The 27,016-nt window shown below is 50.0% G+C and overlaps 1 protein-coding gene across 5 annotated transcripts in view; it reads left to right on the forward strand.

The window, feature by feature from the left end:
* ETS1 (ETS proto-oncogene 1, transcription factor) overlaps positions 1-23,260 on the forward strand; it is a 121,965-nt gene extending 98,705 nt beyond the window's left edge. For 3 of the 5 annotated variants that reach the window (XM_032472603.1, XM_032472605.1, XM_032472604.1), the window contains 3 exons: positions 1,716-1,976; positions 18,437-18,555; positions 19,502-23,260. In XM_032472603.1, coding sequence (XP_032328494.1) covers positions 1,716-1,976; positions 18,437-18,555; positions 19,502-19,717 — 596 coding nt within the window. In that variant the 3' untranslated portion in view covers positions 19,718-23,260. The remainder of the gene's footprint in view (positions 1-1,715; positions 1,977-18,436; positions 18,556-19,501) is intronic. The other 2 variants (XM_014556740.2, XM_006181713.3) reach the window with 1 other exon arrangement.
* Positions 23,261-27,016: the final 3,756 nt, after the last annotated feature.

The following is a 27,016-nucleotide window of genomic DNA, read 5'->3' on the forward strand; positions in this document are numbered from 1 at the left end:
TCATGTGAATTTCTGGAAGGGACAATTCCTTCATTTTTAATACTAGTAAAAAGTTGCCAATCTGACAGTGGGCTGAGTGGCCAGGGCTGGTAACTCCGGGAAGCTCTTCGTGTGCCTTCTGGGGAGGACCCTTCTTTGAATGGATGGCTAGAGGAAGGAAGCAGATGAAGCAGATAAATCACCGTGTTCCTGTTCCCAGCAGTCCTGGAGGGGATAAGAGGTTCAGGAAATCTATATAAGTAGATGATGCAAAAATTACTTATTTAACTGAGTATCTTTTATCTGGGACTTTTAAAAATTTCTTGGAAGCAACATATCTTCCTTCCTAATTACTATATATTTAATTTTGGTTTGGACACCAAAATTGAATATTTGGATCTCATTGTTTTAACTAACCTCCTGTGTTATGAGGGGAGAAATATACCAGAAATACACTAGTATTATGCTGTATGTGCCAATCTTATTCTGGGATTTAAACACTGCTGTAGACGAGCCGGCCCTGACTCACAGGTATTTCTGCACACATGTTTGTCACATCCTTTGGCCTCTTGACTTTGCTGAATTGAATTGGCCATTTCATCTCCCGTGATGTAATTTAGGTTGCCTGAAAAGTATCTGGAAGTAAAACAAAAAAAATATTCCTGGGAGCCTTTTCAGCATTTACATGCATTTATTTTCATCACCGCCCCCGCCCCCCCCTTTTCTTCTTTTCTTTTCTTTTCTTTTCTTTTCTTTTCTTTTCTTTTCTTTTCTTTTCTTTTCTTTTCTTTTCTTTTTTTATTTGTTAGCCTCCTTTGTAATGGCCTTTTTGCCAATGGAAATTTCTCTCGGAGCCATTATGCAATCCTAGCAGCTGTTTATAACCTGGTTTGGGAAATTAATGAACTTGCATGATCTTGTGGTCAGTGGAGAATGCCTTAAGCAACTCACAGAGTAGAGGCTTTCTGACACTGCTGTGGACTTTAACTCTTTAGCTGGTTTCTCTGGTTTTTTTATTGCCTACACTTCCCCAGTAAAGTACAAATTTCAAATACAGAAGTGTACTTGGAGGAGATAAAGAATATAGATTTCTGTGTAAAGGGATGCCAGTGTTTTCTTGTTTCATCTCCTGGGAAAAGCATCTCGTAACTTCTTTGACTTTATTTGAGAAGGCATAGATTCGGTTCTCCACGTATTTCGCTTTAAAATAGGGTTTGCAAAAAAGGCTACAGAGTAATATTTTAGTTCCAGGGTCAAAAGAGGTCAATCTGGTCTTAGTCTAATGGAACTTTTTTTTCCTTATGACCAAAATATTTTGCCAAATTGAGCCTCTTGGAATCATCTCACTGGCCCGAGTTAGAAGACGGACTGAATTGAGCCTGCGCTGTGCAAATTCCTTCATCCACATAGGGTCTAGCTCATCAGCCAGAAATCCCATCATCACAGGTGTGGTTCTCAGCCTGTAGATTCCTGGCTCTAGGCTCTGGAGGTCCCAGGCACCGCTGTCAGATACGAGCAGCCCTGGACTCTGAATCTCTGTCCTGGGAGCTCTGAAACAGGACGGGACCACGGCAGTGGGCTCGCAGACCAGGGCCAGGCGTCTCCACTGGCCGCTCCCTCCCTCCATCCCTCCTGGGGATCCCCACCGAGAGGGTCTTACCATGTCTCTTCCCATCCCTCCTCCCCGCCCTCCTCCCGCCTCCTCCTCCTCCTCCCGCCTCCTCCTCCTCCTCCAGGTAAGCTCGGGGGCCAGGACTCCTTCGAGAGCATCGAGAGCTACGACAGTTGTGACCGCCTCACCCAGTCCTGGAGCAGCCAGTCCTCCTTCAACAGCCTGCAGCGCGTCCCCTCCTACGACAGCTTCGACTCCGAGGACTATCCAGCCGCCCTGCCCAACCACAAGCCCAAGGGCACCTTCAAGGACTATGTGCGTGACCGTGCTGACCTCAACAAGGACAAGCCTGTCATCCCCGCTGCGGCCCTGGCGGGCTACACAGGTAGGCGCCTGCCCTGCCTCCATGGTCGCTGGTGGCAGCTGTGGGGCGGGCTCCCTGGAAGCCGAGTCCCCAGACCCTGAAGTCAGCCTCTTTCTGCCCGGGGGTCCGGGGTGGGTGGGGGGAGGAGAAGACTCTGAGAGGCGGGTCAGTCTCTCGAGCCGCTCTGCTTGTGACTGGCCATTGGTTTTTGGAAGCGAGTGGTATCATTCTCTTCCAAGGGACCCCTTCCAAGAGTGTGAGGGAAAACTTAAGGTTTTGGACCTTTCCCACCATCTGGGGGAAGGGAACGCTGTTGAGTTGGTGCTTCTGGAAACTCTGCCTTGGGGCCTAGCACCGAGGGGCTGCTCCTCGCCTGCCCTCGGGGAGTCTCTCTAAACACAAAACCAGCCTGGACATGTCTCAGAGCCGCTGCGGAAGGGCCAGCACTCTGGACTCCTCTGAGTGGAGCCCTCAGCCCTAGGCAGGTGTTCAAATGGGAAAAGTGTCCTCGGTCACCCTCTCTCCGGCCAGATCCTGGCTCTGGTTCTGTTTTTGTCTTTTTTTCAGGTGTGAAAGTTGTAGTAGTGGAGCACAAAGAAAGATCACGGGGAGAGGAAGATGTGTCTTGAGGGCTTGGGGTTTGATGGAGAACCTGGTCACAGAGCAAAACAATTCATTGTCCAGACAAGTTGAGGCGCATAAGCTGCCTCCCCTTGGAAGCGTTCAAAGAGTTACTCTGAGAACCATCCAAGGAGCATGAATCTATTAATTATCAGAGCCTTTCTCTAAGATTGGAGTGTTTTCTAAAAATTAGACATCGTGTTGCAAATAGAGCTTGTTTTAGGCTTGGATTGCTCAGCCATGGTCTCGGCTTCCCTTCTCTTCTCATTGACCCCCCTGGACAGGTCACCACGTGGGGACCCTTTGTGTGGATGAAGACAAACAGCAAAATTGGTGATTCCAGTGAGGGATCTGTCTGGTTTTAAGAAGGTGTTACATCCCTGTTCTTGTGGGAGGGAAATCTCAGGTGTTCACCAGGAAAGCCGGGTGACGTGGAAAGATTGCTCCTCCCTCAGGGATGGGGCTGTGTCTCTTTCCCCCACATCTCCTGGTGCAGTTCAGTGCACAGAGAGGTGCTCAAGAATTATGCTTGGGTTCTGAGGTAGCAAGAAGGTCCATATATAGAGTCACGGGCCAGAAAGGAACTTCAAGGTCCCCTGCTCTGTTCTTTCTACAATATCCCCCCAAGTCCTTGCTTGAACATCACTAGTAAGTGGGAACTTGCTGCTTCGCAGGAGACCCCTTTCCTATCTTAGATAGCAGACAAGGAAAGGCTGCCCTTTCCATTAGTGACGCCTGGAATGACAGAAGCGTATTAAGTTTCTTTCAAGATGTCCAAGAGCGCTGGCTCCTGTTGGTAACTCTTAGGTGTTTTAAGAACTGGACTCCAGTTGGAGGCAGTGATGGAGGAGGAGAGAAGTACTGCTTCAGTGAGGAAGGGGAGAGGCCGAGGTCACTCTGAAATGAGCCTGTGGGCTGTGGACGGGGTGGCATCTCTAGCTGGTCCTGTTTGCCTCCGTTCCTGTGGAGCAGGAACACTGCTCTGTCACTGCCCACGTGTGAAAGGCCAGCTCTCCTCCCGCCACGCTCGCTTCCAGGACCGAATCCTCCGCAGCGTCTCCCTAGTAAAGGCATCTTCTCGTTTCCTCTGACATGATCTCTGCCATAACCACCGTCAGCACACACCATCACAGTTCTTCTCCCGTGGCTGTCTTCATCATTCGCTCTTACCGTGGTGCGGAATTCTGAAAATTTTACTAGTTAAGGGGGTTTTGTGCATCATGAGATTAAATGAGCTGACTTCAAGTTCTCGATTTTGGGTTATGGCCAAAGAAAGCCTTCCGACTGAGTCACCCTTCATGCGATAAGATTCTGGTGAGGATCTGTGGTTACACTATAGAAAGTCTCGAAGTTTCTGGAAATGGCGAAAGCCTGCTCTCCACCCACATAGAAACTCCTCTGAAAGGGGTACCTGTCTGGGTTCTTGGACTTTCTAGATGGGAGAAGCCCGCAGAGCAAATAGTCTGCAAGGGTGATTTAGAGGGTTTGGGCTGAGATGATCTTGACAAGAATCATCTGAGCATTGGGAGTCTCTCCAAGTGTCCCTGTTTCATGGAGAGAAGGGAAAGGATGAATTGGAAATTCTAAGAACTAGGAATGAGGGTGAAGTACAGATTAGGTACCTGCCTAGCTGACCTGCCGTCTAGATAGCCAACGCCAAGATGCCCCCTGTGAGCCTTGTCTGGCAGCCCCAACTCAGAGCCAAGCAGATCAGAGCATCCAGAGCTTTTCAGGACAAATACAGGGATGTCCTGGAGGTCTGAGTTACATTTGATGTCACCCCTTCTTTGGGTAGATTATTTTTAATGGGGACTCCTCCCTTCCTTCCTTCCTTCCTTCCTTCCTTCCTTCCTTCCTTCCTTCCTTCCTTCCTGTCTTTTTCTCTTTCTCTCTAAGGAAACAAAATGTTCAGTGAGTGGCAGAAAAGAGAGGGTGTTAAATCAGTTAGAGATCTCAAGGACTCAAGTCATTTGAATTTAAAAACAATTTTTTTAAGGATCTTCCCATTCAGTTGTTTCTTCTTTATAACCTAAGGGAGATTTAACTTTTCAAACCATCTCAGATGGCAGAGCAAACAGTAGCGGGGAAAACGGAAGCCCTCTGTGCCCGCTCCCAGCTCTGACACACTGTGTGATTTTAGGCAAATTTGCCTTGTACCCTTTTCTACTTTTAGTGAAGTGGAGTGTTCCTCCTTACCTTGGTGGTAGGAGATCTGTGAAGATGTAATGGAACTAAATCAATTCATTAAACAAAATGAGTGCTAGACGTCGTGCTAGACGTGGGGGGGAAAGCTCAGTGCAGCAAATCAATTATTTCAGCAAGTGTTTCTGAGCGCAGACGAGTGCTTGTAGCCCTGGGAGGTCCACGGTTTTGACAAATTCAAGATATTGTGATTGTCCTTAGACTTGGACTAGATTTTCTTATTGCTGTGGTTGGAGGAAGGTCAGGATTTAGGCGTGTCGGGGGTGGCCCAAGCTTGGGTGGCTTTTTTCCCCCTGTGTCCAGTGCCTGGGGAAGATCTCCTGCCCACAGTACAAGCTGTATTTTTTGAAACACCTTTATTGTGTATGATTCCTGTATAGTCAACCACACACACTTCAGGTGTACAATTGGATGAATTCTGATAGATGTTCACATCAATGAAACCACCACCGTAATCAAGGTAGCTCCCATTTCCATCCCGCCCCAGGAGGTGCAAACTTCAAATTCCTGACTGACACCTTCCCACCCCCTGTACCCCCTGGTGACCATAAGTTTGTTCTCTGTGTCTGTGAGTCTGTTTCTGTTTTGTAGATGAGTTCATTTGCAAACTGTATTTTGCCCCTCGCTGGGACCCCTTCTCGTTTCAGATACATCCTGGGGAGTAGGGGAGGGGATGGAACAGGCCAACGCAGCCTCGCCACCACCCGGGGAGCATGCAGTGACCGATGCTTTTATTAACGGCTCTCTGACTCCCCGCAGATAGGCTAAGATGAGCTGAAGTTTGCCAGAGTACCTTGGAAAGTGGAAATCATTGTAGAAGTGTTGGCAAAACTTTTTATTGCTCATAAACATCACACCTATTTTCTATCTCAAATTCTGCCCTCTTTTCTGTTTTTTTAAATCTGACTCCTTCAGATTCAACTATTCTATAGAGTAAGTGTGGCCACGCAGTGGGAGCCCTGTGTCTTTTTACATCCCTGTTATTTGGCCTGAACTGAAGGATGCAGACAAAGAGTTCCTGAGCTGGGGCGCAGATTAACTTCCCTGCTAGCGCATGAGCAGCCCATGTCTTTGTCCGTCTTGCCCTCGAGGGAGTGTGTTTCACTTCTTCGTCTGCTCTCTTAGTTACTGCGCTCTAAGTGTGGAAATCAGTTAGAAACCGAATTTTCACCTTCTCTTGCACAGTTATGTTCTTCCTCCAAAGATAAGAAAATTGCACCAGCCTTCACTGGGGCTCCCATGGCAACTCGTCAAATTAGGTCAAGATGTGAGGGCAGATAACATGGCTTGAAAGCCTGCCTGTTCGCTGGGTTTAGAACACATCAAAAGCAGTGCCGGCTTCCGCCAAAATGTACCTTCTTCCCTTGCTGGGACTGCTTATGGCTCCCAAAGCCGATACCATCAGAAAGCTCTGTTTTCTTTTGTTCAAAGATCCATCGTGAACCCCATCTGATTACCACACAGTCTGAGAGCAGTGGCCCAGTGTTCGCTACGAATTTGATGGATCTAAACAGAATGCTTTCTAGATCCTTGACAAACAGGGGCATCTCTGATTTTTGTTTGTTTGTTTTCCAGTTTCAGTAGGTGTAGAAGAATCTGCAGACTGTCAAATAGTGGTGTCCCTTCCTCTCTGCCTCTCAAGGCCCCTTTTATTGATGATGAAAATGAGGCAGAAAAAAATGACTTATTCAAGGCCTTCTGCCGGAAGGTAACTCCTGCCTGGAACCGTGAGTGCCAGCTGTCTCACCTGAGTACGGACTCTTCCTCTGTATGATGGAGTGAGGACACTCAGAGGTTATCTCAGTTGCTCCCGAGATAGAGTAGATTAGGGCCCTTGTCTCTTGCTGGTCACTAATTAACGCTGCGTGTGTGTGTGTGTGGGGGGGTGGGGGCACGCAGGAGGGGGTGGAGCTATTGGTCTGTAAATCACCTTTATCAAACGCCCCTCCAGTTTGCCAGACTTCTGTTGCGCAGACAAGGATTCCTTTCCTGTCACTTCTGATTGTCGCTGAGCCGGCCTGTGGGGGCCTCTCTAGGTGTCTGGACATCTCTCCATGTTTGGAGTTGCCATGGTTCATGGCGTGGTTAGGGTCTTTTCATCCCGGAGCCTGCAGAAAGCTAAGCCCAAAGCCACTTACTTGTTCACTGCAAGGAAATTATGCTTTCCCATGCTCTGTAGATTTGTGACTCAGTTTCCTAAAGGCTCAATTTGGGACTATCTGGAATTCAACTTTCAAATATCTATGTGTGAGACATCACACAGTATAGCGATCAGTCTTGTAGAAATAGAAGCCCTAGACATTCCCCTGCCCGTCCTCTCCAGTTCCTTCTGGCCTGAGGTAAACCTTCTTCTTTCTGCTTCCTGGATAAACTCCAGCCTGTCCGCCGTCACTGAATAACAGAGTCCCTGGGCCACGCCCAGAACCGTGGAGCTCTGGCTCGTGACTGAGTTTTGGAGCTCAGTAATCTAAAGCTCTGGCTGAAACATGTTTTTGAAAAAGAGCGACTTTCCTGCAAAAGGACATGCTTCAGAGCCCGTCAATTCAGAATGAAACCCGAGATTTGGCAGCATTACCTGAAATCACAGTTTTCTGAAGGAAAGTTGGGTTGCAAAATCATCCCGGTGTCCTCGGGCACTGACCACAACCGCGGGAGCTTCTGGAGGGACCCAGTGAGGAGACAGAGGGGGTCAGCGGAGCAGATGAGACCTGTGCTGTGAATTTGTGCAGGAGAGTCCAGTTTAATCTAAACCCGGGGTGGGGGTGTTATTGGGAACAACCTGGGGCTTGTTCATTGGAAGGGGGGCGGTCAGTCCCTGAGCCAAGCTCTAGAATACAGTCTCTCCCTATAAAAGCTGTTGGTAAGACAGTGTGAATGGACTAAAGTCGGGAAGAAGCGGCTTGTGGACCTGAGCACCGAACTCTGGTGTCCGTTTTGGGCGGTGGCTGCCTTGTACAGGGGCCCCGAGCTTCTCGGCCCAGGCAGGGCGCGGGCTGGCCTGAGGGCTTCCAGGGAGCCGTCGGCATCCAGAGTCTCAGCGTAGAGCCTCCTTGGGCAGCCCCTGGGTGGCTGGGAAGAAAGAACTTAGAAATGAGAAAGGCAGGAACAGAGTGTCTCCCCTTTCCTCCTCAGACCCCCATGAGCAGCAGGTTGTAGGAGCTGCCAGACAGCCCCCGACGTGGAGCCGTGCCCCCAGCGCCCAGCTCAGAAGCTGGGGCGTCCGGGTTCTCGGGGCCGTGCGGGGTGGCGGCCCCGGAGGGAGGTGCGTGGCGTGCACTTGGGGTGACGGGGTGGCGTGCTGCCGCTCCGCGGTGATCTGGACGGGGTAACAGTGTGGAGCCCGGGAAAGGAAGGCTCCCCTGGCGGAGCTGAGCTGAGCGGGAGGAGAAGGCCCCTGGCCTGGTGCCTCTGCCTCCTCCCCGGTTCGCTGCGTGGCAGTTCGTCTTAATCATCTGCCACCAGTGGAAAAAGATCACACCGTGGGAGGTTTTGGCCTCACTATGAATTTTTTTTTTCTTCTAAATGGCTTTTGAAAGAGTGGAAAGGGAGGTTACCTGCTTCCGTCAGTTGCCCTTGAAGCCCACAGCTGGCTGAGCCCCCTCCGGGGTCCTGGCGCACCGTCTTTGGGGCAGAGAGACTCCTTCATCCTTGGCAAAATAAATCTCAGACCCGGGGTTGTTCACAGCCACCTGGGCCTGGTGGGTGCCTGGGTGGGGAGGCGGGACAGGCGCAAGTTGACCCACCTTTTCTGGGTACAGCCCCCCCCCAACCTGCTTTAGAAGAGTCTCTGAGTCTCACCGTTTGGGGGCCACTGTTTCTTTAACAAAACCTAACTCCAAGTGGTGGAACTGGGTGGTGACTGTTCTGGAATTCCACTCCGTCTCCAGTTTGAAGCTCCACCTTTTTGTCTTTGAAGTAAAATGTTTCCACAGAGCAGATCTCAGCCAGTATGCCGCCGAGGCCTCCACACAGGTCCCTGTTGGCCTGGAAACTCCCGCAGCCCCTGCCGGGAAGGGCTCTGCCAGAAGTCCCGGGTTCTGCCCCTTGGCATCTCCTGGTTCCCTGGATGTCTTCCCTGCTCTGGACGCTGACAGACCAGTGGTTCCTCAGCATGGAGACTCCATTCAAGAGAAGCTACAGTCTGTGTTTTGTAGATACGTTCATTTGTGTCCTTTTTTTAGATTCCACATCTAAGTGATATCATGGTATTTGGCGTTCTCTGTCTGACCTACTTCACTTAGTATGACAGTCTTTAGGTCCATTCATGTTCCTGCAAATGGCATTATTTCATTCTTTTTTATGGCTGAGTTAGCAGATATGAACTACTTTGTACAGAATAGATAAACAACAAGGTCCTACTGTACAGCACAGGGAACTATATTCAATAGCTTGTAATAACTCATAATGAAAGAATGTGAAAAAGAATATGTACATTTAACTGAATCACTATGCTGTATGCCAGAAATTAGCACAACATTGTAAATCAACTCTACTTCAATTAAAAAAGAAAAAGAGACAGAAGCTATAGCTGACCCTTGAACATCACGGGAGTCAGGGGTGGGACCCCCGCATAGCCGGAAATCTGAGTATAACTTTTGACTCCCCCTAAACTAAACTACGAGCCTGCTGCTGACCTGGTAACATAAACAGCTGTTAAACATACATTTTGTGCGTTATACGTGTGTCTACATATATTTTGTGCATTCCTGACATACCTGAGTTTTTCTTAGTTTTTTGATATTTCTGGGCTATGTAGTTTGTCTTTGAGATTTTTTTCAATTGTTGCAAATCTCCAGAAAATTTTCCAACATATTAAGAAAAAAATCCACATAAAAGTGGACCTGCAGAGTTCAAAGCCGCATTGTTCAAGGGTCAGCTGTGTAGCCCTCCTTGTTCTCCCTAAAGTGACTTTCATGTGATGCCTGCAGGTGGGATGGTTATCAGCACCAGGTCTGTCAGTTTTATGCCTTCAGATTTAAGTCCAGGCACAGGAAAGGGCACCAGCCAGGCTGCCCGACCACTGATTACATTTCAGAGGCTTCATCATGTTGGACTAGAGCATGGATTCTGGAGCTGTGTGTCCTGCCTTTGCCACTGACCACCTGTGTGACCGTGGGCAAGCTGACATCTCTGTGCCTCGGTTGTCTCATCTGGAAAATGGTCATAATAGCAGTTGCTATCTCATAGGATTGTTGTGGGAATTAAATGAATAGTTTATGGAAAAGCACCCGGAACAGTTCCTCGGAAGCACTGTCTAGGTGCCAGCTGTTGCCACTACATCATATTACTCTCCAGACCTGTCTTTCCAATGTAATTCTGCATTCCTTGAGGTCAGAGGATGATTGCAGAATTCCAGTACTTGCTGGCAGTGTCCTTGGGGCACAGCAGATATTTACTATCAGATGAGGTCACTTCAGCTATTCAGCTCAACCCACGTGTCTGTTGAGTTCCTATTGTGTGCTAGACTCTTCCATATGCAACCACTTTTTTTAACCATCGCCAACACCCTCCTGGGCAAATTTCTATTATCCTCATTGTACAAATGAGGGAATTGAGGTTCAGAGAGAGAAGAAGTCTAGCCCAAAGTCACAGTGCAAACAATAAAGAAGATGCTTTTCACAATGTAAGACAATGAGTAGGAAAAAATCCAACATTCATAGCATGTTAGTTTGGGTCTGCGGAGCAGCAGATACCCGGACACCATTAGACTTGCAAGAAATGTACTGGGAGGGAGAAGACCTGTGAAGGACAGAGTTGGGAGAGCGAGAGCAGGAGGGGAGCCTCAGGCCAGGCTGCAGGCCGGCCTGAGAACTGGGTAGGAATTGAGGCTGTGGCTCAATTCCAAGGAAGGTGTGGCCAGGCTGGTGGGAATCCTCAGTCAGAGTTGCCCAGTGGAGGGCCACGCACCTTGCGGGAATGGCCCGTGCACCCTCCTTGCCCAGGCCCTGGGCGGAGCAGCCCCGGGACATGTGGCCTTGGTGGGGACATGCTGGGAGGGGGTCACTTGTGCTCCCTGTGGCCAGAGGGCTGAGCAGCACGTTCGTGGCCACTTCAGCCCTGATTGACTGATCACTGTGGCATCTGGCTCTTCAGGCAGCAAGACTCCAGATCACTGTCCCGACGCCCTTGGTGGCCAATGACAGGCCTCTGGGTTCAGTGCCTAATGTTGACTGTAACTCGCCGAACTGCATTGTTGGCTGTGTGACTCACCTCTCCCTGAGAGATAATGAGAGTGAAAGTTGTCCGAAGGTGGGTGAATGTGAAAGTTCGAGCTCGGCGGGGAGGCTGGGACTCGCGCTGCAGGAGAGGTGCTCCAAGGGCCCAGCTCCCTGGAGGTGTTGGCCTTTCAGGGCCCAAGTAGGTGCAGTTTCTTGTGGAGGCCCCTCTGGGCTGGCTTCGTGGGCCTTTCTTCTCTAAAGGCGTGGGTAGCACCTTTTCGGCTCAGCGCATTTTGGTGGAACAAAAGTGTTTCTTCTGCCGCCTCCAAGCTGTTAATCATCTCTGCTGTTATCCCACCCGGTCCGGCCGCCATGTTTCACACTGGAGGGGTGTTCGGGAGTCATCTGCTGGGTAGATGCTTGAAAAGTTGTGCGCTCAAGTGACCACTTAGAGTCTGGTCCACCTCCCCGAGACTGTGACTGTGCATAGCTAGTGATTGGTCTCGTCCTTGACACGAGGGGAAGCTCTACCCCTGGGATAAACTGAAGCTCAGAAGTCATATTGAGAATCGACTGAGAAATGGTGCAGGCTTCGACTTCTCCAGTCCTGTCTTCCATTTCTAATCAATAAAAACATCTTTCTTTCTTCTCGTTACCTAGATACTGAGGAAGGCATTTTCTTGTTGACATTTACATTAGTTAGAGGAAAACTTGTTTTTTGCTTTGGTTTCTAAACAAAATTCTCTGTACCCTCAAATCCAAACCTCAGCCATTTCGGGTGACTTCTTAAAGCAGGCAGTTACCTAGAAGACATCACGGGGAGAAGCTCTAAAGAAACCCACTTCCTGGCCCAGGCCTTGCCGGCTCCCTGTCCACGCCTGCGCGTGAGTGGCGGGCTGGACCTGGGGAGGCAGCGTGCTCACAGGCGGCCCCTTTAAGAGAGGACCGGGCTCCCTCCCCGCAGCCTCCCCCACACAGTGCCCTCGAGCACATGCAGGTGCGAGGAGCCCAAGCAAAAACAAGGGCCTTTCCTCCAGACACTGAAGTGTGTGACTGCCTTGTTCTCAGGCCCAGGCAGACCCCAGTGAGCCGCACTTCCATCTGTCCCAGGTGGGCCGGCCCGGCCGGCCGCCGCCCGCTGACCACGCCGCCTGCCCAGGTGGCCTGGGGCGCCGCCGGCGGCTGGACAGGACTCCCTGCTGTGTCTTCAGTTAACGCTGCTGGGGTCTGTCTCTAGACCCAAACTGCCGACATTTGTGGGGGATGCTGGACTCACGTTGGGTCAGCCCTACATAATTATTAGGTGGATTCTGCTTGACGAGGAGTATAAATGATTAGGGGGGAAAAAGTTCTTTGGGGGAAAGAGGATCTAAGTCTGTCTGTGGCCAAGATTTCCCCAAACCATAAATGTCGGTGACACTTTCACTTGCAAAATAGTTTGCATCTGCTCTGTCCTTCTGTGCCTGCCTACTTTGAATTAGAGCAAGAACTTCAGAGTTATCTCTGACTTTAAAAGACCTTCACTGGTTATTCTCATTTACAATATTTAAAACATCTTACATTTATATACTTGAGCCTTTTTTTTTTCAAAGCTTCTAATGTTCTCTTTTTTCAAAGTTGCCATCTTAAAAGGCCAGTCTAATTCTTAGAAGAATAATTGCGTTTTATCTACTGCTTTTGCTGTTTATTTTTTTCAATTCCATCTTTTTCTTCTTCTTCTTCTTCTTTTGAAAAGTCTGCTTTTAAAAATGTTTTTTGTCGTTTCATTCTTTGGTTTAATTCCACTGTTGTGTTTCATATTGTTCCCAAACTGCTCTGCGCTGTGGTCGTCTCTTTATAGATAGATGTGTATATTTATATATTTTTTAAATAATAGGGACTTAATCTACATCTCTATGCTGTAGGGAGGGGCAGGGATTTTTAGGGATGGATGAACTAAAGCCCAGAGAGGTTAAATGAGCTGCATGAATTCGCTGAGTGGATCAAAGAGGAATTGGGAGCAAAACTCTGGACACTTGACTCTATTTTGGGCATGTCTCACCAGCATGTGTATTTTAACTTTATATAGGCTATTATCCGCTGTCATCTCTTGGTCCACAGGTCCAATGCCTGACATACTTGTTTGTCTTTTTGTTTAAATGTTTTGAAATGCTTCCTCCTCTCTTTTGGCCTGCCATGGCAGAGGCACAGACTTGATGCCAAAGGCTGCGTTTAATTGTTCTCCAACTTGCTTCCCTTGTCAGACAGGCTGGCTGTTTCAGCATCACATAAACGCAAGGGCATGAAGTGACTGTCCCTCGTGGTGTTCATGAAGTGTGTTTATCACGTACCTCTTAGAGTGTTCTTTGTGGTTAGAAGTTGAATTACTGGAACTTGTGTCCCCAGTGGCTGCCCTCGAGTTACTGGTCACCCACAGAGGAACGTGGACCACGTTGGTGGGCGCTGATTTGCTGGGCCAGGGCGCCATTGGCCGGTCACAGGATGTACTGTGTGTGGCCCGTGTTCAGGATGAGGTGAGACTGAGTAGGACTGGGGGCGCAGGAGGGCCAGAACTCAGAAGAAATGGGAAAAGGCATCTACAGACATCAAGCCAGGCTGGAATATCAAGCAGCCCCTACTCTTCCTTCTTTTGAAAATCTTCCCAGGGCTTTGGGAGCTGAATTGTCAGCAATACGCTCTCTTGACCGATTCATCCTCGGGCAGAAAGAAGACTGTGTGGCTTCCCCTTGAGTTTGGCCCCGAAGGCACGAGAGTGTCAGGACACTTTCCAAACTTCAGTTGGTCACCAAACTTCATTTCATCACAACTGAGTAGAAATAGCGGGATTTGGGGTCTCTTGTGAATGATCACTTAGAAGGGAGTTGACAGGAAGCAGGGTAGAGCTGAGGCTCTGGGCTCACCCACCCCACCCCCAGGTGGGCACTCCTGCAGTAGTTTGAGAGGAAGATACACTTGGGAACAGATGGGTCATTTCTGGATTCGAGTGTTCTGTTTTTGCCATCATCGTTTGGCTGTGGGTAGAGACACCTGGGTGGAAGGGAGGGGCCAGTGGGTCCCGTTCCTCCGTTTTAGGACCACCTGCCAGATGTGTGCTCTTGGGGCAGAGTGAGCCCCGTTGCAAGGGTGACCAACCATGAGAGTTTCATAGGTTAAAATAAATGTGGTGTCCTGCCCACACTGAGGTCTTTGATTTGACTTGGGGAGTCGAGCTACAGAGATTAGATTCTCAAGGTAGCAGCTGAATCCCCAGAGGACAGGAGGTGTGGTCGTTTTTATTTTGGGGCACATGTTGATTGAAATGTTGCCTGGGAGTCACCCGTAGTGTTTGACTCCAAATACAGTTGAATCGAGAGAAGTCACTTGGGCTGCTTTTTAAACCCTGACACCGTTCTGCAGAGGAGCTTGTTGGGAGTCATACAGTTCGGTCCCGGTTTACTGGGCCCCTGTCCGAGAGCAGCTCCCATGCCTGGCACTGAGCAGGTGATTGTCGATCAGATGCAGCTCGAGCTTGCAGGGAGCTGGCCGCTGGAGTCACTCAACAGCAGACAGCTCTTTGAGGTTGGTGGTGTTTGCAGGTGAGGCCCCGTCCTAGGCTCCGGGCTACAGCCCTGCCCTTGGAGCACGTATCCTAGTGCGAGAGAGATGGACATTCAGCGAGCCGCCGGGCTTGATCCTGGTGGCAGCAGACATGATGGCAGGCTGGCGGCCTGCCTTGGCTCAACTCCGGTGCGTGAGCCTGGCGCTGGGCATAGGTGACAGAGGGAGAGCTGGCAGCTGCACTGGGGACGGAGCGCGGAAGTCCCATCCTGACCCCGCGCCGCCGGCAGTGAGTTTGTGCCTGGAAAATGAGAAGAAAGTTATTGACAGTTGGCCACATGGAAGGGATTACAGTCCGGAGCACGTTCCTGAAGTCCTGTCCTCGCCTGTTGCTTTGCGTTTCCTTACGTTGCTCACGTCTTAGCCTTAGAGCAAGGGAGCCAAAAAGAGGGGCCTAATAGTAGTCAAATAATCACCCTTCATCCAGAGAGATGGGGGATCTTCCGGTCCCTAGACAAAGCGAAGGGGCAGGAAACAGCCAAATGAGGAGGCATTTACTTGAAGCTTTGCCTTAAAAAAAGAGAGAGAGAGGGATTGTAGCCTTGCATTTGAAGGGCTTTGGGGGTTCCCTCTGGCGGAAGCATCCCTGTGTGACTCGCTCTGCTGGCCCAGATCCCCGCAGGTGCTCACCTTTCTCTTCCGAGGTGGTGCCATGTCCGTCAGGTTGGGACTGCAGTGTGGCGCTCAGAGCTGTCCTCTTGCCCAGAAGCTGTGAAGAACAAAGCCGGGAGAGGACACTCCCCGCCGCAGCCGGGGCGGGGCTGGCGGCGGGGCTTTTGGAGGGGGGCGAGTGTGTGTGCGGTGGCCTCCCTCCCGCCCCGCTGCGGAGAGAGACTTCCTTCTAACAGGGACCCCTCTGTTGTGTGGTGCAGAGCTGCGCCTTGAGAAGCATAGTTTCCCAGTGATGCCACTGGATTCCTGATGTGTGACACCCCGGGGCAGCCTGGTGAAGGCCGCCGTTGACCGCTTTGGGGCCCCCAGACAGGGACACCATTGTGAGTCACATGTAGTGTGTCAGCACCCCCTTCCCATGACTGGCACTATTCTTAGGACCATTCTCTGCTCCCTGGGACAAAGGTCACTGGGACCACAGTCCAGTTGGGTGGGTGGATGGGGCTGGGCCCAGGGGTGAGAGGAGGTGGGGTGGAGAATAAAGGAGAAGGCACCGCATAGGGCCCGCAGCCCTGAGGATTTGGGCAGCCAGACACTACATGATACAGATGCATCCTCGGGAGAGCTCTATCCGGGAGTGCCGCCCGCCTCCGTCAGCCTTTGGCTGAATCTGGGACTTGAGAATGTCCCTTGGGCCTGGACTCGGATGCTGTCAGCAGGTGGGCACCTCCAGGATGCCTTCCAGCCCCCGAGCTCCCTCCCAGCTGTGGGCCACCAAGTGGCCCTGGTTTTCCCACCCAGACCCGAGGTGGGGGTGACACACTGTAACTGGAAACAGGCTCTGGTGTTGGTGCCCCGGTGCAGCCCAGGGACGAGCCGACCCTGACACAGGTTTCGCCGTGACCCAGTGTTCCTGGCTGGGAAAATCACCCCATATCCTTCTGTTGCTGTTGCCCCTACAACCGAAAGGACAGTTGAGGTGTCAGCAGAAATGTCCCAGAGAGGGATCTTCGGGAGAGATCACCGATCCCTTTAATCTGGGATCACGATGCAGGCTTTCTGCGGGGTTAGCAGAGACTTCCAGAAAGCCCGGTGGGAGCGCTGTGCGCGCCTTAGCCCTGGGCGGGCCCGTGGGACTTTTCCTGAAGAATCTGGGGAAGGAGACTGGAGCTGACATCACCGCTGTTCTGACTTTGCTCTTATTCAGCCGAGCAGAGCCCTCCCCGCCCCCCAGCCCAGTTCCTGTGCTTTTCTTTAGGCCCTGGTTTTCCTATTTACCCTCCCTCTTCTCTTCGGTAAACAGGAAAAAAAAAGAGTTAGCGAGCACCTCACCTAGGACCTGGGCTCTCAGTTCCCGAATTTCACAGTTGTATGTTCCTAATGAACAAAGGAAATCTCACCATGAGGGGGAAGAGCGGGCACGCCAGGACTCACCCTGCCCCCAGCTCCATCCACAGACGCGGCCGGGAGGGGGTGGTCAGATGGACGCAGAGAGTGGGCTGGAGCTGGGCTGGGAGCCTCCGACAGGTAATTCAGAAAGTGGCAGCAAGAGCATGAGTGATGCTTCTGTCTGACATCCCTTCCTTCGTGAGCTGGTCTCTTGCCACTTCGTGGGTGCACAGTCTCGAGGGTAGGGGATGGGGGTCCCGGGACCTGGGGTGTGCTTGCTGCTCCCTGCTGGTGGCCAGGACCTGTCCCAGGATGGGCGTCCCCGTTTTTTCCCCTTTCCTCCACTTGATATGATTGGCCCCTGCTCCTCAAAGGGATTTTTGAGACAAATAGTGTGAGAAAGATTTTAAGCTAAGTTGTGGGGGGAGAAGTAATGAGGTTAAATAGCCTAACAATGATCACGGGGGGCCCTGAGTGAGCTGGGAGTGTCACCTGAGGAGATGGACTCCGAGGTCAGCAGTGGTCGGACTGTCAGGAGAACCACTGGCCGTCCAGCAACCTGGACCGCTCACTGTGAGGGGTGGGGAGAGAAGATGTCTTTTGAAAGCCAGATCCTTTCATCCCTGGGGCCGCTGCCCACAACGGGCAGTTTAGATGCCAGCCTCTGGGTTGGTCTTTTCTATGGGCAATAAAGTGTCAAAATGAAGAATTTGGAGGTCAGGCTTCCTGGGTTCCAGCCACACGACTTCTGACCTGACGGCCTTGGACGTGTTAGATAGCCACGCGGTGGGTCAGTTTTCTCTGCTGTAAAGTGGGAAGAACCAACGTGATGACAGCAGCTTCTCCCCACGGAGTTACTGTGAGGGGCAAATAAGACGGCGATAAAGCGTCACATGTTAATTCCGACGGTGCACGGCAGGTGCACGGTAGGTCACAGCTCCTGCTCGTGTTCTCCTTTGCCAGGGGTCTGAAAGCAGCCCCCTTGCACCCTCCGTATCTGTGGTTTGTGGTGGTGACCCAGGAGAGGACTGAACTCCGGGGCTTATCTTCGTAGTTTTGGGGTATTTGGTTTTTCCTTCCGTGTCGCGTGTCCGAGGTCCTGAAGTGGCCGTCTGTGCTCACGGTGTACCTTCTTCAGGACATCTGTCACGTCACAAGGGCTCTTGCATCTGCTTTTCCTTATCTTTGTGCCCCCAGAAATTCCACGGCATTTCTTAAGAGAGATTTCTTTTCTTGCTCCTGATCATCAGGGTGGCTTCCGGACGGATTCCTCATGGAAAGTCACGCTAGGGCCTTACTCCAGTTTCCCTCCAAATGACACTGCTTCCCTTCCTTAGCTTGGGTGCTTGCCTGTAGGCGGCCTGGGGAGCGGGAGGGTGGGGGAGACAAAGATTATGACCAAGAGGACTTCCAACCTGTTTTTTTGTTAGGTCACCCTAGGGTATTGATCCTTCTCGTTTGCAAATCGGGGATCCAAGGCTCCCTGCTATGGAGGGCACTTTGACCTTGACTTCTGACTGGAACTGGCAAAGACATTCCTTGCTGCAGGCCTTGATTCCTCTGCAAGGCAAAAATAGTGACTTAGATTTTGAAGGCAAAGAAAGAATATGCTGCCTGCCTTAGAATATCTCAAGAGGTGGATCGAGTGTTTTCTTTCTGAAGTTTGCTTGGCAATAAAAATGGACTGATCCTTCAGTCGATCGAAATAAAGCAATGGGTATTTTGTCCTCAGTGCTGCTTTGGTAGGAATTCTTCACCTTTTTGGTCCTTTTGAGGCCCTAGCCCCTCCTCCAACACTGGTGCTGTATGACGCCTCTGGATGGACTGAGCGAGGAGGGGCCGGGGGGCGGGACTAGCTGCTGAGCATCTGGTGTAATGATTCACAATGCCTTGTGTTTGCAGGCAGCGGCCCAATTCAGCTGTGGCAGTTTCTTCTGGAATTACTCACCGATAAATCCTGTCAGTCTTTTATCAGCTGGACAGGAGATGGCTGGGAATTCAAGCTCTCTGACCCCGATGAGGTAAGAAGGGGGTGACCTCAGAGTCCTGCATTGAGGGAGGATGGAGAGAACTCTGGAAACGGGGGGCGTGGGTCTGATGACATATTCCAGGGTTCAAAGCCCAGCTCTGCCACTTGCTACTTGTGTGGCTTCACTGAGCCTTCGTTTCATCACCGTATGGAAAATAGAGAGAGTGTCTGCGTTGCCCATTTGTTTCCCAGGATTAACTGATGTGGTAACCAGGAAATGCCTGGCATGTAGTAGGCTCTTCGTAAACGCGAATTGCCTTCTCTGACTTTCCCCTTTTCCTGGCCTGTGGCTCTGTGAATCTGGAAGGGATCAGACAATTCCAGAGGCCTCGGAGGACTGGTACAATTTACTTATAAATTCATGTTTTCATTAACAAACGCTTAGTGAGGGGTTGCTCTGTGCCACGCCCAATTCTGAGGATAAAAAACAGTGAAAAAGAGAGAGAGCGTCTCTCTCCCGCCAGACACGAGGACGTCCCTTGTGCCCTGGGACAGAAAAAAATGCTTCCTATCGGTGAAATGCAGGTGTGGTGGCAGCTCAGTCCTCCGTCTCTCACGTTAGAATTCATGCTTTCAAAGCCAGGACGTCCTATTAATAATACAGGAAAGAGGAGACTACAGTGTTGGTTTTTTTTTTTCTTAATATCAGATACTTTACTCCACTCCATAGAAGTTCAGGGTCACTGTGTTTTCATCAATGTAAAGAGTCAGCTTCACTGCTATCCTTGTCCAATCCGTGAAAACTGGAATTCCGAAGAGATCAGTTAGAAAAGGCTGCTGCATGTACACGAACGGACAAATGTACAAGGATGCACATTTCTTGAACATCATGGGTCACCACAAGTGGGCAGGCCTAGGCAGAGAAACAGGTGTGGATGGATTACCCATACAGATTTTTACTCTCCTTTCCTTTTTTTCCCCTCCATTTTAAATTTCAGGTGGCCAGGAGATGGGGGAAGAGGAAAAACAAACCCAAGATGAATTATGAGAAACTGAGCCGTGGCCTTCGCTACTATTACGACAAGAACATCATCCACAAGACGGCGGGCAAGCGCTACGTGTACCGCTTCGTGTGCGACCTGCAGAGCCTGCTGGGCTACGCGCCCGAGGAGCTGCACGCCATGCTGGACGTCAAGCCCGACGCGGACGAGTGACGGGCCCGCCGGGGCGCCGGGAGGCCCTGCTGAGACGTTGCGGAGCACAACCACGTCGCGCGGACTCTTAATTTTTCCTTGTTATTCTATTTTTAATTTTCCAGAACTCATTTTTTTTTACATTCAGGGGTGGGAGCTAAGAGAGCTGCGGCTGTAGCAGTTGTGTGTGTTTGGAGACGGGAAGCCTGGACTTGCGGGGGTGGGTGGGACAAGAAATTCTTGAGCGGATATTCAGGAGAGAGAGGAGGGTCTTCTTAGAAGCCTGAAGAATCTGGCTGAAGGGAGGAAGAGACTAACGTGTCTGATCATTTTTTTTTTAAATCATCCATAAAAAAATGTGTCTTGAGTTAAGGACCTATTAGCAAAAGAAATTGATGCATCAGGAGTCACAAGACTAATAAAAGGCAATTAATTTGCTTTTGTTTTTAGGTCTGGGCAGACAGAAAAGGGGGAGGTGGGATAAAACCTTTGTTTGGGGGATGCACTAAAAACCCAGGACTGTTTTCCTTTTATCCTACTTTTAAAACAAAGATGGACTTCAGTGGGGTGGGGCCAAAACCGTTTTTGTGTTAAAATTTATTCTATTAAATTTTGTGCCAGTATTTTTTTTTTTCTTAAAAATCGTCTTAAGCTCTAAGGTGGTCTCAGTATTGCGGTATCATGCAAGTTTGTTTTTATTGGCCGGCTGAGGATTCTGTCACAGTGAAAGGAAACTGTTTATATAGACCCCCTGGAAAGGCAAAGCGCTGTCACTGAGATCAGGGACCCCAAATTCATGTGACTCACAGATGAAGGAAAAAATAATGCTGGTTTGGGTACAAGGGAACTGCGTAGGTGAATTTCACCTATAATTTTTTAAAAATTATGATCATGCCCTCTACTTGCTTGTCATTGGTGTGTTCTCGGGGTTTGGACCTAACATTGAGCTAAGAAGCATTAAGTCTTTGAACTGAATGTATTTTGCAGCCCTGGTTTTGGACCACAGTAAACAGGAGCACGGCAGACGTCATGGGAAGGGAGTCGGGGGGAAGACTGACCTGGTCCTTTACTGTTTGTACCTGTAACAGACGTGACTTGGAATCAAATCTGTATGCACGGGCATTACCCCTCAGGTCTTAAGAAGTAAGCCCTGAACGCGTGTCATTCCAAACTAACACTCTGCGCTTTCTGCTTCGCATCTCATTTTCCCCAGCATCCCACATTTACTGCTTCCCCCCACTTCATCAGCAGAGAGAGACGCACTGCTTCTGGTTGGTGAGGGAAAGGGTAACCGCAGACCTGATGCGAGTGTCTGATGAAGCCGTTTTAGACGTACTGGGTTCTAGGAGCATTGGAAGCTAAATAAAATGCGGCTTGGCCGGCTCTGGGGGAAGCGCAGTGCTTCCCTGCAAAGGGCTTAAGCCAGCCGGGCCGGCTGTCAGGTGAGACTGGGTGCGTCGGCCAGGTGAACAGTGCAGCTGCTACAAGGGCCTCGTGCCTGGAGCCTTTATCCAGGCACGGGGTAAGTGAAGGTTAGCAACTGCAGAGGAAGGAAGACTTGAAGGCATAGGAAATACAAGGAAAGGAGCTTGAGTGAAGGAATAAGGTGGTCCACGAAATTTGAGTCTATTTTTTAGTTCCCCCAGAGTTGAACCACAAACGTGATCATCTGAGGCAGTTGTGAAGGGTCATCTGAAAATGGGGTTTGGGGTGGAGGGGACCAACATCTAACTACTGAGGAAAAGTGCCTAACACAATGAGATTCTCTCCACCCTCACTCCACAGGGGCCCGATGGAAAGGAGGGTGACAGAGGGGTGGCTTCACGGACTTGATGACGGAGGGAAGAAACATGTAGGATGGGCTTCTCAGGGCCGGCCCTGCGTGGGCTCCAGCTGAGAAACTGGAAGAACTACCTTCTAGCACATCTTAAAGAGGATTGCTTCCTCCCAGGTCCTCTTGCAGACCCTGCGTGGTCAGGAACTGAGCTCTGTGATTCATGAATTTCCTCATCGCAGTAAAACTGCGTGTCCGCTTGGGGAGCAAAGGCAGAATTTCGCCCAGCTGTGTATTTTTATCTTCTTCTGGATGCAGGTGCCTTAATGAAGCTCTTGAAATATTTGAGGAGCTGCTCAGGGAGTGTTAGGCGGAACTGTTTGGACTACATTGTTTTCTCTTAGCTTATGTGATCTTTGTTGGGCACTGGCAAAGATGTGTGTGTGCGTGTGTGTGCAGACGTGCAAAACGGCAGCTGAGCTAATACTGGGGTTTTCTTGTGAAGTCTTTCCACCTTTCAGTCGGATGACAGTAGAACTCAGACCGGGCATCGGTCATTGCTTGCTGTTTGCCACCAGGCATAAAATCACTTGCACAACTCATCAACCTTTCCTTTGAAATTTATGCTGAGAACTCCCCTCGTGTGAGTGTCGAAGTCCTGCAGTGATTCCGTAGCAGCTAAGATGTAAGCAAGTGCCTCCTCACGCTCTTCAGCTGCTTCTTTGCTGAGACGCCCTTTCTCTCTTGGTCCACCGTTTTCAGTCTGCGTACCTAGTGTGCGAGTTCAGACAGCCTTGTCGATCTGGCCAGATGCTGTTCCTCCTTCTGTCCACAGGCCAGAGCCCGTCCCAGGAAGAGCGGTGGGTGGTTCATACACTGGAAATGTAGCAGAATTGTTGGATTCATGCTTTTAAAAAACACATGTCAACTTCAGAGGAAGGGTGGGCCAATCTGGTCGAGCTGGGTGAAACTCTGACTTTCCTGGAGGGGAGGCCTTACCCGCAGTGGTTTTGGCTGGAGGGTTCAGAGTCACTTTTGTTCCCTTTTGCATTCAGGGGAGGGACTTCCCTGCACAGAGCCCTGGTTTTGTGGCTATGGGGGTTGGAGGGAGCGTTCAAAGATCAGATGTGCTTTTCTTCACTTTGGAGACGAATACTCTGGGTTTTCGAGCATTAACCTGTCTAATCTTCACGGTGAAAAGAACACCTTCTCTGTTCTAGCCATGCTGTGCATGCTGCCTCCTCTGTTGGGGTCTATATAAATGTGTTGAACTCTTACCTACATTCCAAAGAAGTTTTGAGGAACCATGAATATATGTATACATATACATATATAAAATATATATATTAAAATGAAATTATCTCTATCAGGAATACTGCCTCAGTTATTGAACTTTTTTTAGAATACTTTTTTTTTTAAGCTGAGAAGTATAGGGGTGAAAAAGATGTTATATTGTGTTTGACTATTTTCCAACTTGTATTTTCATATAATTTATATTTTTTAAAAGCTGAACATTTAAAAAGCAAGATGAAAAAAAGGAAAAGCAGGTGCTTTTTGAAAATCAGAACTGAGGTAGCTTAGAGATGTAGCGATGTAAGTTTCTGTGTGTGTGTGTGTTTTTTTTTTTTTAAATGCAAAAAAAAATTTCTTACAGGGGAGTTTTTTGTTTGTTTATTTTAGTAGCTGATGCTGGCCCATCATTTTGCTGGAGAGTTTTTTATATACTGTAGCCTGATTTCATATTGTATTTTAAACTGTGTGAGATTAAAAGCAAAGAAATTCATTCATAACGATGTGGGTTTGGCTCCATTCTTTCCTGTCTGGTTCGTGTGTGAAAGCAGGAGAAATTAACCAAGGAGAAAATTAACCAGCCAGAGACAAGCGCAGGAAGGAACGCAGCTCAGTCTCGCTGATCTCACTAGCTCTGGACCATTTCAGATAAAGATTTCCTAATAAAGGGAGAGTGGCCGTAGGAGTATGAGGAGGTGGAACCTAACATCCCGGTTACTGAATAGATGGTGTCATCTTTTGTGGAATGTCCCTGGCCCCGTCATAACTCATTTTATTCATGTCTGAAGGACTAAGAGGCACATGAAGAAAATTTTTAATGACTCAACAGATGAATATTTGATTTCAACCAGGTGAAGTTCCTGATGCTAACAGAGAAAGTAGAACATCCTTAGTCCATGCTGTGTGCAGGCATAGAATTCTTTCTTCTTCTGACACTAATTTTGCTCTGTGCAAATTCGGACCCATCACATCTGTCTCCTTGGCCCCAAGTTTTTCACCGGGGATAAAAATTGGGAATGATACGATCAGTCAGAACCCCCAGCAGCCGTGTCATAAATAAAATCTTATTTATGAGCGCTTTGGTGGGGGGAGGGCTTAGGAACACGTGATGCACGATGCTTCTCTCTTGTAGGAGCTGTAGAAGGTGGATGTTTTTAATTAACACCAGCATTTGCAACATGAATCCCAGCTCACAGCTGGAAAGAGAATTTTTGCTGAATTGTTCACAAAGAGAGCTCTGTTTTTGGAAAATCTGTTTCTTCAGGCCCAGAGCTTTGAGGTTTGCTGAGTGCACGTTAAACACTGACTGTGTGGTCCAGTGGTCAGGGAGCCAGACTGGCCAAGAGGAGGGCTCTGGGTCCATGTCCCAGTCAAGCCACTGCCCCTCACTGGGAGCCTGTGGGAAGACGGCTGGAGGGTCTTCGGTTTTTTAGTTTTCAGCTGCAAACCTGGGCAAAGCCACGACTCCAGAGCCAACCTGAGGCCACATCTGAGCTGCTCTCCCTCTGAATAAACAGAACACAGAGAATAGGTTTCTGCCTCAGTCAAGGATTTGGTCAGAGAGCTTTCCTTCAGTGCCAAGTTGTTGTTATTCCCCCAAAGTATGTGATTTAATGCTGACCGGGTTAAAAGCTACAAGATACATTTGAATGAGGTCAGCTGAGATCGCTGTTTCTCAGACTAGGGGCTCGAGTTTAGCTGGGGAAACTCCTGGACAACTGGGCTTTGAGGATCTCTCTTAATGGTATGGCTGGGACCAGCATATTGCCGCTGTGGTGGTGGGAGCTTGGGGAGCTTAGGGAGAGACAGTACCTTCTAGAACTACCTCAGGGTTTGGGGGAATCAGGTAGAGTGAGCATAGAAGGAGATGCATGGGAAAGAGGAATCATTCAAAGCTGGTGGTCAAAAATCCCCAGATTCTGACAGCCTTTTGGGAGGTTGTGGGAGAAGGTAATTGCCCAGGGCGAGCCTGGCTGCACACAGCTTCGGCTTTAGAGCAAACTCTAGTGCCCATGCCAAAGATAAATTAATAAATCATTTTTTAAAAATTGAGCAAAAGAGCTCACCTGTGTAATGAATTCTAACTATTTTAACCTAAAAAAGAAGAGGACTGTGATTTGCACTTTGAGTGAGACGGGCCGGGCGGGGTAGACGGCAGCGCGCATGCAGGCTGACCTGCGGGCTGATCCTGTGCCGCAGAGACGTTCGGTGCGTCCCTCCCGGCGAGGGGGCTCCCCCGAGTGAGCAGTGCCCCGCGTTAGGGCCCCGGGGTGGTCGTGGAATTCTGTCCTTCCTGCAGAGCCAACACCTGTGGCCGCTGAGTAGGGGGTGACCAGGGACCTCCTGTTTTGTCTCCAGTGGCTCCACTCCACGCGTTTGCATCCCTGCCTTGTCCCTGCAGAGCCTGAGTTTGCGAGCCCGGTGACGATGTCCCCCTGCGTCCCATGTTTACTTGGCACGAAGCTGACTTTGTTCTGGAGCCCTGCGGTGGAAGAGAGTGCAAGAGGTCATGGGTTCATCAGAACCATCTGACTTCCAAGCCCTTGTTCTTCCCGTGACGCCATGTTGCCACCCAAGCGCGCTGAAAGGTCTCCTTTGAGGATGCGGGCGGGTGGCTCACTACCCGTGGGAGCCACAGCCCTGGTTACCAAGCGGGACTCTTCATAGACCAGATGTGGGGCAGGGACAGTCTCCTTTCAGGAAGGACGCTCTTCCCCTCCCACAGCCCCTCCAACCTCCCCGCCTCCCCAGCGCTGCTCTGGGAGTGGGCCTGTGGCGCAAGCCCTGGTGCACAGAGGCCTTGCTCTGGCTTGGACGTTGGGCTCCGTGGCCCTCCAGGGGCAGGCCGCGCCGTTTGGTGGGCTTATCGTTCAGCGGGCTGCTGGCTGCCCACTGCTGTGTGGGACTCCTCCCTGCTACAGAACCTTCTCCAAAGAACAACCAACAAAAAGAGAAAAGCCCTTTCCTGGCCTCTCTTGCGATGAGGCAGGGACTGAAGAAGTCTGATAAATGCAAGTGTCGATCGACTGGCTTGAAACTGAGGGAAACAAAGCACTTATCAGGACCTTGGAACTCCACCTCAGGAGGGGAAGGTGGCTCTGGCCTCTCTGCCCCCTTGCTCAGTGCCATTTCCTGTTTTACTGAATGTCCCCATCCCTTTCCTTTTTTCCATTTTCCTGGAAAATATTTCTGCTCTGGGAAAGCCAGTTTCATCTGATTGCCTGGTGTACCTCGATGTGCTGACGCCCACAGTGATGATGGTGATGACCATCTGCCCGTAGTGACAACAGGGAGTCAACAGTGGTCAGGTCTCCGACCTGCTGTGAAATCCCCAAATCCCTTTTGAGTTGCTGGCCTGCGTCTAATCTCTCATCCTGCCACTTCAGGCTCTTGTGCGCTCTCGGCCACAGCATCTTTCAGGGCTTTGATGTCGGGTCAGCTCTGGTCCTCTGTGTGATGTCACATTGGGGAGCAGGGAGGTTTTCAGCAGCCACTTGTGGGAGCTACTGAGGGTCAAGAGACAGCCGCCACCTTCTCCCTGCCCACTCCACACTGTCAGCCAAGACCCTGCGCCTGGGCAGGGACGGGCTGCTTTTAACCTTTCTCCAGGCAAATCCTGACATCTCAGCCGCGACCCTTATGCCCTGTTCTCTCAGCCCTACCCTGCTTCCCCTAGTCTGTTGACTCTCCTCCAATTCCCAGGCAACACGTCCTAGCTTAGAGTTGACGCTAGTCGATTCAGAATTGATGTGACAACTATTTCTGTTCATTCTGATGGATTCCAACAGCCTGCTAACTGCTGATGCTCAGATTGGATCCTGAGCTGGTGGAAGACATGTCTCCTCATTTTCAGCAACTAAAAAGGCAGAGTCTCTGAGATCACATTTCGTGGGGGTGTCACACCTGGGAGGTCCCCTACACGATGACTCTCCCCCCAAAAATATTCCAGGTGATAAACATTCCTTGAGCACCTGCTATGTGGTTGGCATTGGGCTCAGTACTAGGGGAACCATAAGAGAAAAGATAGACACAAACTTTTCCTTTATGCAGCTTTTAATGAACGGTGGGTCATAGACAAGTTAAGGGAAAATTGCTGTCTAGTGGGTCAGCAGTATGATTTGATGTCAGGAGGAGCCCCTAACCCTGAAGAATTTATATCCTAAAGGTAAGTAGCAGTTAGCTCGGTGGAAAGGGAAAGACATTCAGGTTGAGGCCTAGAAGTTCAGGAAAGTTTATGGACCGATAGAGTCCAGAAG

Source organism: Camelus ferus, chromosome 33 (genome assembly GCF_009834535.1).
Source record: "Camelus ferus isolate YT-003-E chromosome 33, BCGSAC_Cfer_1.0, whole genome shotgun sequence".
NCBI lineage: Eukaryota > Metazoa > Chordata > Mammalia > Artiodactyla > Camelidae > Camelus > Camelus ferus.